The sequence below is a fragment of the Canis lupus genome, chromosome 2 (assembly GCF_003254725.2).
Source record: "Canis lupus dingo isolate Sandy chromosome 2, ASM325472v2, whole genome shotgun sequence".
NCBI classification, from domain to species: domain Eukaryota; kingdom Metazoa; phylum Chordata; class Mammalia; order Carnivora; family Canidae; genus Canis; species Canis lupus.
Window position 1 is genome coordinate 82,609,696 of NC_064244.1, and position 18,708 is coordinate 82,628,403.

Sequence of the window (18,708 nt, forward strand, 5' to 3'; positions counted from 1 at the left end):
CCAGGAGCCATCCCTCCACTAGTATGACATCTGACGAAGGAGAGGAGAGGAGAAGATAGGGTCCAAATTCTAGATGTCACTGAGTAGGGAAGTATGTAATTGTTGCTGTGTAGTTTTGTACTTTGTACGTACTGATGTGCTACTTTGTGACTGTTCTCAAATGTCTTAATCTGTACATACTTCCTCTTCTCAACTGGTCACAAATTCCTTGAGAACAGACAGCAATGAGAAGTGCATGTGTGTAATATACAACAGTTAAAATAATAGTCCCCTGAACACTACCAGACTGCTAAAGCTAAAAAAGCAAAGGAAAACAATGCAATCCCATATTTATAAATTACCAGAATCCAGTGCACCGCACAGGGGTAAATGGTTAAGGGCACAGGCTCTAGAGAAAGATGGTGTGGCTTCTGATTCCAGCACCTAGAAGATGTTGGATCTTGAGCAATTTACACAGTGCCTCTATGCCTGACAGCATGCACTCACAGGGCTGCCACAAGGAGGAAACAGACAAGTACAAGTAAAGTTCTCCTACAAGCAGAGCCTGGAACATATAGAGGCTCTACTAACTTTAGTTCTTGTTATCATTTTTGTGACTAATGGAATGACTTAAGAAGTACTAAAGAAATAAAAATTAACAAAAACCATAAAAGCTCTTAGAAATTAAAAAGAAATGTTGTGTTAAAGAGATAAAAGAATAGAAAATGTAAACACCATGGGGTATTGAGATAATTAAACTAACAGTGACACCTAGGTAAAAACAAAGCTAAGGAATGCAAGATAACTAGATCCGCCTTTCTTTTTTTCCAGAAGGAAAAAGGTAATAGTTAATGTGAACAACTGTGTGATAGGACTAGTATTTTCACACATAACTGGTTAGAGTTTGACCTGGTACAACATTTTAGAAGATCTGCCAAGTTGAGTAAAAAGTCTAAAAAATCTATCTATACCCTTTGAGCCAATATTTATACTACTAGGTCTGGCCATCAAGGAAATTTTTTTTTTTTAATACTTTATTTATTCATGAGAAACACAGAGAGAGAGAGAGGCAGAGACACAGGCAGAGGGAGAAGCAGGCTCCATGCAGGGAGCCTGACGTGGGACTCAATCCTGGGTCTTCAGGATCAGGCCCTGGGCCAAAGGTGGCGCTAAACCACTGAGCCACCAGGCTGCCCTCCACCAAGGAAATTCTAAAAGATACAGACAGAAGTTCGTACCAGAAAATATTTGTTACAGAATAGTGTATAATATTTAATGAATGAAAAACAAAGAATAGTTAAATCATTAGGTCAATATAAAACAATTCAGTATTTATAAACAATTTTAACGACATGGGAAGACTCTGGTATTGTAATTATAATTCAACAAAATTGTACTGTAAAAGAGGTTATAAAATTGTATTTGCAGTATAATCTGCCAACATACACACAATATTATATGTACATGTGTCTTTATATGTATGGATTTACATAGTATGTAAAGAGGTAGAGAAATGTACATGCAAGCGCAGACTAGAAATGACACAGCTTTTGCTCTATCTTCCTGTTTTAAGAGAAAGGGCAATATGGAGGGAGGCGGAAAGGGGGTACTCTGCAGCAGAGAGAACAGCGGCAGACTTGGCTTTCAGCCCATCTTAGCCTCTCACTAATGGGGGATCTCAGATCAGTTTACTTAACCTATGTGCGCCAGTTTCCTTACCTGGAGCTGGGACAATAATGCCCACCTTTAAGGGCTACAAAGATTCAATCAGGAAACTCAGGCTGAGGCATATGGGAGCTCAGTGGGCACAACTACCAGTATCACCACCACTACCACTACCCCCGAACACTGGCTAACAGCATAAAGCACCTGCTGTGTGCCAGGCACTTTGCCTAAGTGCTTTGTCTATAGTGCCTATTTATATCAAACCTCCAGGGGAAGTCCTCTCATTCTCTTTTTCCAGATAAGGAAGCACTGGTACAGAGAGGCTAAGTGACTTGCCCAAGTCACTAATAAGTAATCAAAAAGCAGCAAAGACCTGAACCCCAGCATCGGCCCCAGGGCCCCATTATCATCCACTATGAAATACCGCTGCTTGTTATTATGCCCAGTCCAAGATCATGTTCAGCCCACAGACAACCACAGAGGGCCTTCAAAACACAGTCCGGTTCTCAGTCAACTTGTGGGAGCGGGTTGGGTGGGGGTGGGGGCGGCATATGAGAAGCAAGCCTATCATCAAGATAGACAACAAGTCAAGGAAACCCTTGTGCAAATTACCTTGGCACACCAAAAGGGCTTTGCGACAATCATCCATGCTGAATCCCAGTTCCTGCAGTCTAGCCAGCTGTAACTCTAGAAAAAAACGTACATAATTTTTATAAGTAAGTTTACATAAGTTAGTCCACTGCGTAACTGAAGAAAAAAGAAAAGAAATTCAGAAACTGCTGGCTAAAACATTTCTCTAGACAAAAATGGGCTCCTATCTGGAGACATACCAAAGTGTACACTGAATTTTTTAAGAATCTTTTCCCAATACTGATTGTGTTTATAAAAGCTGAAAACTGAAATTTAGTGTTATTCACATTACACTGGCAGAAAACTCAAGTTTAAAACAACTTTAGCATTATTCATAGAACTCTGGAAGAAATGGTAAAAGGAAAACTAGTGTAGGCTAGAGCCATCAGTTTGGGGTGTTGTATTTGTTCTTAAATTTTTAAAAATTACAGCATCATACTTATAATTACACTTAATGACATACAATTATACTCTGAACAATTTAATTGTGCAAAAGAAAATCTTAACAGTTAACCAGAAGGGGAGCTATTAGGCAACCTGAGTAGGTTTCATAGTTCCACACCTACCCAAGACAGGATCTAAGGTATGTCTTGTCCCCTCTCTGATCTCTCCAGCTCTAGATGTGCCGGGAAGGTAACTGCTAACGGAGCTGGCCTCCAAGGCCACTGAGTCTGGCGCTGCAGCATTAGCTTGCTCTGGGATGGATTTTGCAATGGCAAGAAATAGCTGAACATCGTTGTAGGAGAGTCTGATATCCAGGGCTTGTAACTGAATCTAACAAAATTGAAAAGGCAGCAGTTTTTTCAAGTTGCATTCACTTTTACACCCATACCTCTTTCTTACGTGTATGTATAGTTCCCAATTCAAATTCTAGAAGTCCACAGACACTATATTCATTTTTTTCATTTTGAAGACTGAGAGGATCTTAAAATTAAGCACTAAGAGTCATGAAGTAAGACATCTCTACTATGAGGTCAAATGTTCACAAAGTTGCATCAAATAAAAAATAAAAAGCTAGAATATTTACTATAGCAATGAATATTTCAGTCAGATGATTTCCTTACAAGTATATTAATTACCAAAGCAGAGAATAAGAAAACGGCTCTAGAAGGAATGAGATCGCCTATTAGCATTCTGTGAATCCATTTTGCTTTGATTCATTTAATTTTTTTAAATCTCTGAAACCAACTGCCCACTCAACAAAAATTACCTCTTCTTTCTCCAAACATAACCATAAGTCAGTCCAGTGCCACACTAGTATTTCCCCAATCCTGTCTCCGACATTAGCAAGACACCAGCACAAGACCACTTAAAACTGGGGTGACTGGTGGAAAGTCTGGGGGTGGCACTTGGTTTATTACTTATTTTGTCCTTATAGATTAAAAAATCAACATAGCTTTTCTCTCTCTTTCAATCTCCCACAGTTCAAACGGATTAACTGTTCCTCCTCGGCCCAAGAATCCTTACAAATCCTTACACCTTCCTTGCTTGGCTTCACCTTCCCCGTCTTCACCTTGTGGCCTCCATACTGCCTACACACAACTTTGTTCTGGCAAGACCTCCTCTGTTTCATGTCAGCTGGGCCCCTTCCACCCGACTTAGCTACTTCCTAACATGGACTACTCTACCCCTGCGCACCTGTTCCCACATTGACATCCTGTCCCTCCGCTTAGACTCACTCTACCTTCGGTTATACCCACAATCCAAATTCCTCCCTATGTTGCATTCTGCGTTCTGTAAACTTTCACAGAACTTCAAGATTATATCAATCAACATGTCTTTTATTCTTCAGAAGACTGAAACAACTTTCTAGGACTGAGACAATGTTGTATTTCTTTTGCATTTGCTGAAGTGATGAAAATGTTGAGCTCAGCAGAGTAGGTAAGTCATTCAGGCACCGGGCAGTGTTTGAGAGTGTATCAATGTGTCTACACATTTTTCATCATTACCTCTAAGATCGGTGGGAAATCTTCACTATTGAATGCATCCATCAATCCTGAACTATTCTGATAAGAAGAATTCCCCACCAGTTCCACTTGAATTTGAACTGGATCAACAATTGAAAGAGCTGTATCATGTTCATTTCCTAGTCGGCACGAAAACACCTAGAGAATGAAATACAGTATAGGATAAATTAATGTTTGATTTAGAAGTCTAACTATCAGTAGAAAAAAAAAATCACTATCTTGGTAGCAATCAGCCCCGTATTATCAAAAGACCCATATAACTGATGAAATAAATACTGCCAAGAGGGAGGCTGGCATTCTTGCCTATGGCTAAGAGTGTGGACAGTGGTTCTCCCTACCCCCTCCATAAAAGATAGCTCACCGACACATGGCAAAAGGCTTAAAAATCTCACATCCTTTATTCAATAATCCTATTTCTTTCTATAAATTAGCCTATTTCTAATTTAATTTATGCAAAGTTTTCTAATTTAAACAATTTCTAATTCTAAATAATTTCTAATTTAAATAATGCAAAATACAGGGGGAAAATCACTTGTTATTTAATAGTTAATAAAAAATTTAAGATCAATCCAGGTTATATCATATCTATTCAATGGAATCTTTTGTAATCATTAAAGTGACAATTAAAAAGATCACATGGAATGTAGGACAGTTACAACATGGATCATGTGAACAAGCAGCCCCATCAAAATAATATTAGGCCATGACTTTAGGAAAAAGAAACACACCAAAATGTCAATAGAGATTCCAGACAAAGGGATGGGTAATTCTTCCCTCCCCTAATTCGATGTAATATAATTGTTACTTTCATAATTGAAAATAAATATATTAATTACTGAAGCTGGGTGACAGGTATATAGGGATTCATTATATTCATCTGTATATTTGTATATGTTTGAAATGTTCTACAATAAAAAGTTCAACAAGAAATATATTTATGGGGAGAGGAGAAGGGAGAAAAGACTCCCATTCTACAATCAAATTTTCATCGTACTTCAAGAATAGTACAAAAGACCAAAATCTATAAGGAACTTCTCAAACTCAAGACTCAAAAAACAAATAATCCAGTTAAGAAATGAGCAGAAGAATAGACATTTTCCCAAAGACGTCCAAATAGCTAACAGACAAATGAAAAGATGCTCAACATCACTCATCTATCAGGGAAATGCAAATCAAAACTGTGATACCAGATACTATCTCACACCTGTCAAAATGGCTAAAATTAACAATGCAACAAACAACAGGTATTGGTGAGGATGTAGAGAAAGGGGAACCCTCTTGCACTGTTGGTGGGAATGTAAAGTGGTACAGCCACTCTGGAGAACCGTATGGAGGTTCCTCAAGAAGTTAAAAATAGAACTACCCTACGATCCAGCAATTACACTAAGTATTTACCCGAAGGATAAAAAAACATAGATTCAAGGAGGTATTTGCACCCCGATGTTCATAGAAGCTTTATCAACAATAGCCAGGGGCACCTGTGTGGCTCAGTGGGTTGTGCAGCTGACTCTTGATTTCAGTTCAGGTCATGGTCTCCAGGTTCTGGGGTCGAAGCCCAAGTCAGGCTCCATGTTCAGCATGGAGTCTGTTTAAGGAGTCTCTCCCTCCCCCCTCACCCTTTCCCCTGCTCACCCTCTAAAATAAATAAATCTTAAAAACAAAAAATAGCCAAACAATGGAAAGCCTAAGTGTCCATCGACAGATGAATGGAATGGGGAAGATCTGGTATATATGTATATGCAATGGAATATTACTTGAGCCATCAAAAGAAGGAAGTCTTGCCATTTGCAATCACATGGATGCAGCTAGAATGTATTATGCTAACAGAAATAAGTCAATCAGAGAAAGACAAATACCTTATGATCTCACTCATATGTGGAATTTAAAAAACAAAACAGATGAACATATGGGGTGGGGGGTTAAAGAGAAAGGGAAACAAACCATAAGAGACTCTTAACAATGGAGAACTGAAGGTTGCAGAGGGAAGTGGGTAGGGGATGGGCTAGATGGGTGATGGGCATTAAGGAGGGCACATGTGATAAGCACTGAGTGCTCTATGTGAATGATGAACCACCAAATTCTACTCCTGAAACTAATATTGCACTGTATGCTACCTAGAATTTAAATAAAAGAGAGAGAAAAAAAAACCCTATACATTAGAAAGCATTCCTGTTGGTCTCCCTTGCTTTTTTCCCCTTTTTTGGAGGGTGGGAGCATTTTCCAGTGCTGTTGGAAAACATGTAAAACTAAGCTCCTATGCTATATTCAAAATCAACTCATTTGGCTTCCTTTATAAATTCTCCCCCAATGATGTACAAGAGGGATCTTAAAATTCAGATCCAATGGTGCTGCCTTAGAAACAAGAACTTCCAGGAATGTCAAATATTTTGCCTATAGTTTTTCTAAAACTTTAGAGCAAAAAAAGTTTCATTTTCTTTTTTGTTTCAGGGCCTTCTGCTACACAAAACCCAATTGTACCTGACAGTTCATTAATCAATCACCAACATTTTCCATTCAAAGCTGGTACTGGAGTGGTTTGCAAAGCAGATGAACTACAATTTCATGATCGACTCACATCACACCAGCACGTAAACCCTTCCTCTCAAACTAAGGTTTCTTTATATGGGAGAAACAAGTAATCAAGAAGTGAAATCTCTACAGGCTTTATTTAGCTATATCTGATGAAAAGGGGGGAAAAAAAAGTGCCATATGGCTGCTGACAGTGAAAATAAATTCTACTTCTGAAATACCACTGGAAAGAACGGGTTATGAAAAGTTCGATCATAAAGGGAAAGGAAATGATGAGTAACCTGGATGAAAGACTCTAATATTATAACAAGAGGAACATTAGTGGATATCAATGAATTAAGAACACTTGATAGAAATAATAATCTGCCTCATTTCTCCTTCCCTCTCCACAACCCCCAGCTTTAAAAGAAACAGAGCAGCTTATACTTAATATTGCATAATGTAATTTTCAGGCCACAAAGGCTACTCTAGTGCAAAGTATCTCCTTTATGAGATTAAATTAGAGCCTCAAGCAGCACTATTAGAGACTCACTCTGTTAGGTTATGCATGACTCTCTAGAGACATTCTTTTACAGATTAGATATTTCTAAAAGGACAATACATAAAATCCTTCACACCTCTTATAAACAAGTTTCCGTGACCACAAAGCCTTAGGTCTTCAGAGTCAACAACTTAACGTTGGGAAGGGGGCGTGGGAAAATGTGGACCACTTCCCTACCCTGACTAATTTGCCCAGGACTAGACCGGTTAAAGTTGATGGCACAGCAGGGGCCTGACACTGTAATGGGGACTAGAAGGGTCTCCCTGAACTTCTTAAGGAAGGGAAGATGTAAGAGAAAAAGGTTTAGGCTCTTGGTATGTTTACAGCCTGACACTGAGGGACTGAATTCACACATAAGGATAACCTGGTAGATCTGAAGACAAACAAAGAGGGGCGGGGCTGGAGTCTACCAATTCCATCAATTATTTCCCCTAATGAAAGCTAAAGAGGTAAAATTCTCTTCCAAATGCTTTTCTTTTAAGCCAATCGTTCAGTGTTTTGATTGACACATAGACTTCTTACCTCGATGCCAAACAAACTCCCTGAAAAGGGGCGATCAACAAATCGGGGCTTATAGGTGAGAACTGTGGTGCCTTTGAGAATAATGGCATTGGTATCGAAGCAGGACACATCTTCAACGACCACAAACTCCGTGCCTGGAAAGGACAGCATTGTCAACCAAGCCAAGGCTGGAGGCTGGAAAAAACAGGCTGTTGCAAATGAGGCAATGCATTTACTCTGGGGACATCAGCCAGCAAGATTTGTTCTCCAGGATGTTTGTCGACACTCTGCTTCACTGCCACCCTGAACAAATTCTCTATATCTGGCCGGGCACAGCTGAGCCAACAGAGCACTGTACACACAGAAAAGACTGGCATGCTGTTTCTCTTCTCTCTTTAGAATGTATGTATTTTTAAGCTACGTCTCCTGGGGGCCTATGAGATATTCAGAAGCCCAGGAAAGCATCCCTTCTCCAAGCAATGACCTGTTTTAAAATCCCCAGAAAGAGACACCTGGATGGCTCAGCGGTTGACCTCTGCTTTCAGCTCAGGGTATGATCCTGGAGTTCAGGGATCAAGTCCCACAATGGGCTCCCTGAGAGGAGCCTGCTTCTCCCTCTGCCTGTGTCTCTGCCTCTCTCTCTCTCTCTCTCTCTCTCTCTCTCTCATGAATAAATAAAATTTTAAAATCCCAGGAAGTAGATTCACATACTAATGTTAGTCGGGCAGTGGAAGGCACGACACATCTGCATAGCTGTTTAAGTTGTTTACAAAGAACATATACTAATTTAAAGTAGATTTTTTTGAAATTACTAAATGCAGACAGTTTTATACTCACCTGTACGTGGCATATTTCCTTTTCATTTTCATCAAAAACCATGTTTAGGCTGAACTTTTTTTTTTTTTTAGTCTAACTTTTGAAAGCAAATCCATTTAAAGTGCACTGTGCTAGCCAGCTTCTTCCAAACCACTGAGCAGTAGTTGGGGTATATCACAAACACAATAGATACACAAATATATACAGATATACTAGGAGAGTTTGCTAGTTAACAAAAACTACAGTAAATCTGTTTATAAAGAACATATTCTTTCTGTAAAGAAAAAAATAATCCCCCCACTTATTTAACTTTAACACTGAGATCTTCACACATCAGATTTGCCAAAACTCAGTAAAGCATATCTGTTGGAGCCCTATAGATCAAACAGAAAATTGAAGCCAGATTTAACACTGAGGGAAAAGACCACTGGCCAGACGGTGCTCAAGCTGGGCATGTGCCATGGGCAAGCAGAGCGGAGGACCCAGAGCCCTGCAGCCTTGAGTGTGAGCCAGCAGTTCACACCAGAAAATGGAGATCAAGAACTGTGACACTTGCTGGTCCGTTGGTCTGTATGCAAATGTTTAAGTGCTCACACGAAAATACAGAGATGATAGAAGAGTCATCCTAATAAGACACATATCAGTCCTAACATTCAGACCGAGACTCAATGTCTCACATCTACATATGCTCACCTGTTACATTGACCTTGACTTCAAGGTGCCTTTCAGAGGACACGGGAAGAGAAGACCGCTTGGTAACTACTCCACTTTTCACAGTTTTGGGGACTACAGCAGATTCGCTGCTAGAGTTACGGTGGCGAGAAGGAGTAACATTAGTCTGTTTCTTAATATCACTGGGAGTGTGAAGAAAATCATGGACTAGCAGCAGCCAGTCAAATATGAGGAACACTCGCAGATTGTTGAGGACTACTGTAAAACACGAGGAATCCTTTGTAGATCTGCAAGGAAAAAGATATTTTAAAAAATAAGACAGGAAAGGAGAAAAGTATTTTACTAACTTGCACAGACAGGTGTTTTTCCACAATTTTTTAAATTGACCACTCTGAGTATCAATAAACTCTGAACACTGATTTAATAAGATATTCAATGTGTGTTTTCAAAAGCTAATCATATTTTTATGCTATAAGAAAGCAGTATAGTGACATGCAGCAGTTCACAACCAGGGATGATTTTGTTCCCCAGGAGACTTTTGGCAACGTCTGGAGACACATGTGACAGTCACAACATGGGGTGGGGGCATGGTTTGCTATGGGCATCTCGTGGGCAGAGGCCAGGGATGCTACTAAACATCCCGCAATGAACAGGACAGCCCCACAACAAGGAACTGTCTAACCTAAAACACCAACATTGCTGAGGCTGAGAAAACCTGGTGCAGTAGAAAGAGCACAGGCTTAAATCCAGTCACAAGTTGTGTTATCCTGCGTAAGCCACCTACCTTCTCTGAGCCTGTCTGCTCACTTAGAAAATGAACATTTTGCAAATACAAACACTGCAAAAAGTAAAGCACCAGGCATGTAACAGGCTTTTGTTTGGTAAATGTCGGTTGCCTTCCCTACAGGCTATTTCAAGAAGATCAGTGAAACATTCTCTCTCTGATATCTGGGATCACTTCTTTACCAACACCAAATGTACATACTAGTACTAATTCTCCAGCTGGACCTGACCAGAGAGCCCAGATCTTTTAGTCTGAGAAGGAAGAAAAATAAGATGATATTTATATGTGGGCATAAACCCAAGCACCTTGGAAGTAGAGCTGGGGGAGAGAGACAGACAATACTGGTTTTATAGTATTACTCCAAATTCTCTATTTGAGGTGAAAGCCCAAGGAGGACCCCAAACCTAGTCTCAAACCCTGGTGCGGCCTACCAGATTATGAGTAGGCAGAGATGGGTAGAGCAGAAGGGAAAGTGGGCTTGGGACACCTTTCTACAGTTTTCTGGGTTGAACTTTGTTCTGTGAGCCCAAAAGTGACTCTGGAGCTCCAGCTACTATTCATATATGGTTACCTCCCCTAAAAGGGGTTCCTATTCAGGAAAAGCTGATTCTGAGATGTTTTTAAGTCTGGCATCTCTAGTCTCTTGTTTCTCCTAAACCTGGCTCACTGCCTCTAGAAAAAGGGCATAAACGAAGCATGTCTCCCTCACACAAACACAGCATTTTTCACAGAAACACTTTACTCTTTTGTAATAGAGAAAAAATGTTGCCCTCAGTAAAATTTTTCCACCCCATTTCGAACATAGATCGTCAGAGTTATGCACTAACTGAAAAGTCAAAGTATGTCTGATACCCTTTTCTGGAAAATATTTCAAGCCTTTAAACACTGTGAAGTGATTTATATTTGACACACAAAATCCCAACAGAAGAGCAATTCTTCTTGAGACACAGAAAGCGTTCAAAAGTTCCAATCAAGAGAACATGTTAACCCCCTTTCACTCACAATAGTACCTCTGTTCACAAGAGCCAAGGTAAGACTTTACTATTTGACTCCAAGAAATTATACACCTTTGGTATATAAACAGAGTAACATTTCAAGGCTCCTTGTGTATTAAAAATATGATTGGTGTGACAACTAGCTGACAGATTAGGTCACTATATCAATAATAACATAGCAAATCCCCCCAAAAATTGTTTCTGCAGAAGGGCCAAATATATGGAAGGCTCCTGATCAGATAATTATCCTTAAACCAAAGAACCACAAATCACAGCCAGCTTAGCATCTGACCAAGGTCAGTCAGATCACCAGACATGCAGTGGCCACACCTGATGACTACCAGAAGGGGCATGGGCACTGCGATCAGCGGCCCCAGTGTGAGCCCTGATCCCTTCACTCACTCACCATGTGACCTTGAAGGGGGTACTCAATGCCCTCCTAGCTTCTACTGCTGCACCTGTAAGATGGGGCAAATGTCACCCACTTTGCCAGGAGAATTTCGGTATAAAGGTAGGGACAATGCCTGGCTCCTGCAAAGGCTTAATTAGTAAGAGGCAATGAGCACTTCCATTTCTGAACATCCAAAAAGTTCAGGCAAAAGTCTGTCTACTTTGCTAGACCTCCTAAAAGCATATGGAAAGTGACCATGACCTCTCCCTAAAAGAAATCTCAACCCTGAGAACCCACTGCACAGCACATTGAAATGTCAAGTACATTGAAGCATATGAATACAAGAATAATCTCAATGATCTTTTTTTTCCCATGAAGCTGTTCCCAGCCCCTTTATTTACTAATTTGTATTTACAGCATAGCTGATAAACCTTAAGCACTAATAGAATAGAACTAACATTACTTCCAAAGGTCTCCTTTTGGATTTGCATTGGAGGATTTTAGCTCAAACCTTATTTTTCAGTTTTCAGGCCTATCCTCACTTAGCCATAAAATCTGCCAGTAGTATATGATAAAATTAACACCAGCTACATCAGTATAATAATAATAATAAGACCTGCCACCTGTGCCAAGCAGCAGGCCAGAATTACTTGTTTAATTACTGCCTCCACCCTTTGAGGTGGGTATGGTCATCCTCCTCTATCTTATAGAGGACAAAACTGCAGCTCAAAGTGCTTGAACTTGTCCTAGGGCGCACAGCTAGAAAGTGTTAGATGAAGGTTTTGAGCCCAGATCTGTACGACCCCAAAACATACATTCATTCTACACACATCACTGCCTAGCATAATACTAGGCAGAAAAACATAATCTAGTCCAAAGAGGCTAAAGCCCTTTTAAATGGAAAAGTGGGTAAGACTTGCACAGATAAAACAATAATGCAAGGCAAAACCACCTTCCTGCCTATAATTTCCATAGACCAAAAGTCTTCTTTCCCCTTAAACTAGAATAATTTCTTCTTTTCTCAATTCAGTTTTCCTATTAGAACAGACTACAAGGGAGGTTTTTTTTAAGATTCTGGGCTCTCAACTTTTTTTTTTAAGGCAACAGAGACATCTTTTGGCCAATTACTGCAACTGCATGGTGATAGTAATGAAAAGTTAATACACTATGAGCTGCATTGGTGAGCCATTTTCTATGATCTGTTCAGTGATTCCTCAGTCCCGTGACGTTTCAAAGCTGATACAGCATTGGCCCACTGACCACAATAGGAAGTTTTTCTGATAAAGAAAGGCAAGAGTCAGGATCTGGATCCACTACCTGAAATGCAGTTCGATCTGAATGGATCCTTGGGTGGTGCTGCTGTTCCTGGAAGGCTGAAAAATACAGCTGAATACGTTTGTCGTGCCAGGACTGGCCTTCTGCCCAGCATAGCGGGTGTCAAAAGCCATCATGGAATGGGAAACCAAGTTAATGGACTTGGTTTGGTTGGAAAAGCTTTCATAGAGCAGTTTACATTTCTTGAAGTCGAATCTAAAAGGGAGACATGGTATTAAACTCTGTTTTCAAAATTATCTAAATTCGAGACAACAGAACAAAATCCTACATGTACCTGAGTTTTATGAAGAATAACTTTCATTGATTTTGTTAACAGACTCCTCACAAAGGATTCAGTGTCATTGTGCCCTATCTCTTACTTTTCATTTCCAGGAAGATGATCTTGTCCACAAGAACTCCATGAGGAGTAACATTGTCTAGTATGCTCTGGGTGCATTAGCATTCTTGTTTCTCATCTCAAGTCTGGGAAGGCTATAAACATGTAACAATCCCTGAGGGATGTCAGGGTCCCTTTAGACCCTTCATCTGTCGATTCCTAGCATGCCTGCAGGATTCTCTCTCCAAAGTCTGCCAAAGTTTTATATAACCACGATAGCTTCCTGGAAACCACCAAAACAAATACTACTCTTCATACAGAGAAATAATGCAACTGATCCACCAAGAGAAAGTGCATTTAATGCCCACCCCCTTTTTTTAATGACAGAGAAAGCTACAATGTGCAATACATAATTTATTCAGTACCATCATGATATTCCATACAGAATTACTTCATTTTGTAAAAAAATAAATAAATAAATAAATAAACTATGGGCATACCCAATTATCAGAAAAAAAACCACTGGCTCACAAGACAATGTGGGACCCAGGGCTCGTTATACCATGATTTATTCGACTGAGTTAGATATAGGCCAGGATGGATTCTCAAGGGGAAGATAAGAAGAAAAAAAAAAAGAGTGTTTCAGTAGGGAAATCTCTAGACTGGAAGTCCTGTTTTCAAATACTGAACCACTTTTCTAGCATATCATCTTAGGCTAGATAAAAATTCCATCTGAAAGATAGAAGTCACATCCACCCAACCTCATATGGTTGTCAAAACATCAAAATGAAAAGATGCTCAAGTGTGAAACACAATGCAGTCTCAAAGACTCCCCATCAATAATCACAAATTCTTGGTCCAGCCAGACCATGCAAGTGACACACTAAGTGAATCAACAGGCAAAACATGCCCTATATGAAGGCAGCCCAAGTTGCTCCTCAGGTTTCCCAATGCTTCCAAGTGAAAACACAGGCCCAGTATTGTCAAAGCCTTCAACTTCTCAAAAGAGGCTGAAATCCAAACTCTTTACGTGAAGTCCCCAACTTTTAAATGTTGGCAAGGGAAGCAGTCATCATCGCCGCTCACCAATCAGCTCTGGGTCTCCCCTATGGCAGACACACCAGAGCCTGTACTTCTGAATCCTCTGCACTTTGTGGGACCTCTTCTAAAGCCACAAGGTTTGCGGCACATTTAAGTATTCGGGATCCCTCCAGGGCTCTTGCTTTTCTCGCTGGCACATCAGGACACTGGCTGCTCAGCCAGCCACAGCGACTGTGTAGCAGAGCAGCCTGAGGACCACAGTGGACACATCAGGAAAAAAGTCTTCATTTTTTCCAAATCACTGCTGTCTGCATGTCTGGCACCTACTTTTTGTCCCCTGTGGCAGCTTTTATTTAGTATTATTTTATAAGCTGCTGATGACTTAGCATGGCAGCAAGATTACATTAGGAATGTACTGTAATACAACTTTTTCCATTGAAGCCTTACACTTCACTACACCCTAGGCTATTTGGAATGTCTCCCCCTCTCCTTGCAACTGAAGTACAACTGCGGTGGCTCTTTTGTCTCTCCTAGTGTTTATACAAATACGGCATTCCATCAAAGTTGTATTCTACAGATACCATTAGCAGCTTTACAAGCTTTCCATACCTGGTTCTAGAGCTCAATACTTTTAAAATACTGGTCAATTTGGGGCAGGGAGGGGAAGAGGTGAAGGGATGTAGGAGGTACAGGTTTCCAGTTTGGGAGTGAAGACGTCACAGGGATCAAGAGTACAACACAAGGAATATAGTTATGGTATTGTAATAATGTCCTACGTTGATAGGTGGCAGCTGCACTTGTGATGAGCACAGCATAATGTACAGAGAAGATGAATCATTGTTGTACATGTTAAACTAACATAACCTTGTGTGTCAACTATACAATTTTTTAAACAGTGCTGACATTAAAAAAACAACAGGGCAGCCCGGGTGGCTCAGCGGTTTGGCGCCTGCTGTCCGCCCGGGGCATGATCCTGGAGACCCGGGATTGGGTCCCGCGTCGGGGTCCCTGCAGGGAGCCTGCTTCTCCCTCTGCCTGTGTCTCTGCCTCTCTCTCCCTCTCTGTATTTCATGAATGGATGAAAAAAATCTTTTAAAAAACAACAACAACAACAACAAAAAACACGACCGAACACCAGTCAATTCTTAGGAAACTGAAGTTTCATATTATTTCTGCAGCTCTTTCAAATCCATTAGTTTCGGCACCAGGTACAGAGGTCACTGAAACATCCTAACAACCTATCTTTACTGATAAAGCAGCGAATGTAAACTTTTAAAAAGCACTGTGTTAGCCAACCAAAAAGCACTGTGTAGACCACCTCTAGCCACAAACCACCAATCTGCAACCTCTGCTCTATGCTAAAGCAAAATATGTGTACCGTTGGCAATACTGTTACTGTGATGCCCGTCACGAGGAGTAAAATAGTACCATTAAAGCCATACCTGGCTAAGGAACCAGGACTTTCTTTTCCTTTTGGATCTTTCAGCTCCAGACTTACATTCACCATATCGATGAGGAAGCACATGCACGTGTACACTTCTCCACTTAGAATAGTCTGCAAAATGAAAATGCCAAGCTGAGAAGGCGGTTCATAGGTCAAGATGTTAATCTGTTTGCTGCTCTACCTTCTCTCCGCAGATGAGCTGGAAGGACCCATGAGCGAGGTGGCCATTGGCAGTGACTGCAAGAGTTAAGAGTTACAGGATAGCACGAGGTCTCACTCACGTGAATTCTTGGGTCTTGTAAATCGTAAGGCCGCATAAATTCCTCTATGGGCTCTCCAAGGTTGTTCTCCAATAAACCACGGATCAGCTTGTATTTGTACAAATCCAGGGAGCAGTGGACTGAGGAGAGATTGCCATGGATAGATATGTCTGGCACAGTATGACTTATTTCTCTGAGAAAAGAAAAATAAGTCACTGGCAAATAAGTCGGGAATTTAACACTGACAAAGCTCACACCCAAATGTAAGAAAGAGCTAAAATGTACCCCTACATTATCAATCAGTTCATTTCTAACTTCCAATAATAAAAAGTTCATGTGGCTCCAAATGAAGCACAACAGCACAACTGAGCATCATGCTTCAGCTACCAAAAGCCCCCTTTCTCTGAAAATATGTACTTATGAAGTCCCCAAATCTGAGCTAGCTAAATAATCTATTAATAAAGAAAAATCTCATGAGACTCAGAAAGAGCTTAAACACTACAATTGGGAGGGCAATAAAGAAATGGCAACCTCTTCATTTAACTCTTCAGATTTCATGATAACTAAAGACAGACACCAGAGTTTCATGCTGAATCCAGATGAGGCATCAGGATAAAATCTGAATCTGTTACTGGTCTCTGCCGAGATGGGCAAGAGTACGGTTGAGACGTTCGGGTCAGGGGGTGGTATACTTCATCCCAACACTGAAGAGCTCTTCCCTCACCCTCTTGGGGTGAAGGGGGCAACATGGATCCTGCAGACACCACATTCTGAGTATGTACAGTAGAGGACTGGGATTGAAAGTAGAAGAGGACTATAAAAAAAATTATTTTGTCTGCAGAGAAAAACCTATATATGATCAAGTAAAGAAAGAACAGTGATGCAAGGCACAAAGAAAGGCTGGGCAGGACTACCCAGTGCCCTCTCGGCTTCCTGTTTCTGTGGTGAGAGGGTACCTCATACTGAGTTATCATCGCCTATCAGGGCTAACAGTATAATCACCTGCACATCAAAACTGATGGAAGCGAAGCCAGTCAAGTTTACAGTATCAGGGTAACAAAGCACATTTTTTGAAGGGGAAAGCATTACTTGAAAAGACAACAAAGTGTTCCATTTCTAAAGAACGAAGCTCCTCCTAAGACTGCTAGGCCAGTGAAGCTAGAGAGAGCCCATGCCAAGCATAACTGAGTGCCAGCCAGGGAGCACTCGAATAACAAGAATGAAATGCAAAAATCCCAGAGAGAGCAGCAACACAGTGTCGTTAATCCAGAGAGAAACAAAAAGGTGGCATTAAATGGCTCACCCAAACCCAAGAACCGCGAAGGGAGTGGCCAAAGAGGGATTAAAACTACACTCCCCACAAATAAGGAGACTGCTTGTCAAAATGCTGCAAATGAGAACCTCTTTCATTACTCGACAGCCACATCCCGCCTCTGGCTATAGTTGAAACGCAAGCATTGCTGCTTTCTCCAAAATTAATGTCCCAAATGGACAGACATTACGCACTGTGTATGGGCTGGGCCAACATAAGTACCACCAAGGGCCCTTGCTCACATGACCCGAGCCTGGGCCTTGAGAGTCAGGTTCTGGTGGTCTCAGGTGGGGTCTGGGATTATTTCTTTTCGAGACATTTCCCAGATGATCCCACAGAAGTAATGACAACTGCAGCAATGCTCTAAACCTGCAAAATGGGTGTCCTGTGTTTGAGGCCAATGAAAAAGTAAATTAGAGTCAGTTCATTAGCCTTTATGGAGTACTTTCAGATTGCTTAATAGAGCAAGGTGGAAAAAAAAAAAATAAAAAAAAAATAGAGCAAGGTGGGCAAAGCTGCATCTCAATAGTTACTCTGATTAAATGGAGCTCCAGCATATGTAGCAACACCAGGTCCAGAATCTATTGTGCTTGAAACATAGAATCCAATTGTCACCTCTTCCAAAATACGCCCCCCCCAATGCCATCACCACCTCCCTGCGTCTACCGTCATGCCCGTTGGTCTTTGTTTCCCAAGGGGCAATCCTGTAACAGAGTTTATAACACTGAAACTCTAAATTAGAATCACTTTCTAATTTGCCTTCTTATATCCCTGTATCATCAAAATGTAAGCTCCAAAAAGACATAAGGTTTTCTTCCCATCATAGTAGCCTTCATGTCTAGCACACAGTTGGGACTCAATAAACATTGCTACCTAGAAAAAATAACAGAACACCCATTCTCTTCCAGACTTACCTTCACAGCACTGATTTCCAAGTTATTAAGATTCTACCTAAGATAGACACCTATCCAGACATAAACCACTCACTTGTCCAAATTCCTTTCCACCTGCAATTTCAGCCGACAAGGCTCAGTTAGAAGACTCCCTCCCGTCTGACGCACGAAATAGGAAGGGAATATCAGATCTCCACTGCTGTCATCAGAGGCCTTAGAATACTCTCGTGGACGTCTCTCTGCAGCAAAGATATCCATGTCTTGCAGATCCACAACAATGCAATCCAGCAGGCAGACATGATCTTCTACATGGACCCAAGGAAAGAGAGAGAATGAAGAAAGTAAGACCCAAAAAGGAATGACCCCGAACAAAACTAAAAAGCTAAACAAAGTTCATTCTGTCTTTGGAAAACGTTCAGAACTGCCTGCTTCAAAAATCTGAGTATCCAAAAGTCTCCACTCTGGCACCAAGGCCTCCCTCTGCGATGCTCCCGTGCTAGACACTTCCTGTCTGCTCCTCTTCTATGCCACACACATACTGTGCCACATCCCTTCAGTGTCTCACTACTGTCCTCAGATATGAGCTGAACCTAAAGGATTTATGACCAAAATGGTTTGACAGCCATCCCTCCCAAGG

At 40.9% G+C, this 18,708-nt stretch overlaps 1 protein-coding gene across 22 annotated transcripts in view; it reads right to left on the reverse strand.

Annotated features, from left to right (window-relative positions):
• The window catches only part of VPS13D (vacuolar protein sorting 13 homolog D), a 316,308-nt gene that overhangs the window by 156,645 nt on the left and 140,955 nt on the right, over positions 1–18,708 (reverse strand). For all 22 annotated transcript variants that reach the window (XR_007409292.1, XM_049107151.1, XM_049107184.1 and 19 more), the window contains 9 exons: positions 18,166–18,376; positions 15,888–16,059; positions 15,605–15,717; positions 12,788–13,000; positions 9,322–9,587; positions 7,834–7,967; positions 4,224–4,379; positions 2,841–3,048; positions 2,257–2,331 (listed from right to left, as the gene is read on the reverse strand). Coding sequence is in view for 21 of the 22 variants with exons in the window: in XM_049107151.1 (XP_048963108.1) it covers positions 2,257–2,331; positions 2,841–3,048; positions 4,224–4,379; positions 7,834–7,967; positions 9,322–9,587; positions 12,788–13,000; positions 15,605–15,717; positions 15,888–16,059; positions 18,166–18,376 (1,548 nt within the window). In the remaining variant the exon portion in view is untranslated. The remainder of the gene's footprint in view (positions 1–2,256; positions 2,332–2,840; positions 3,049–4,223; positions 4,380–7,833; positions 7,968–9,321; positions 9,588–12,787; positions 13,001–15,604; positions 15,718–15,887; positions 16,060–18,165; positions 18,377–18,708) is intronic.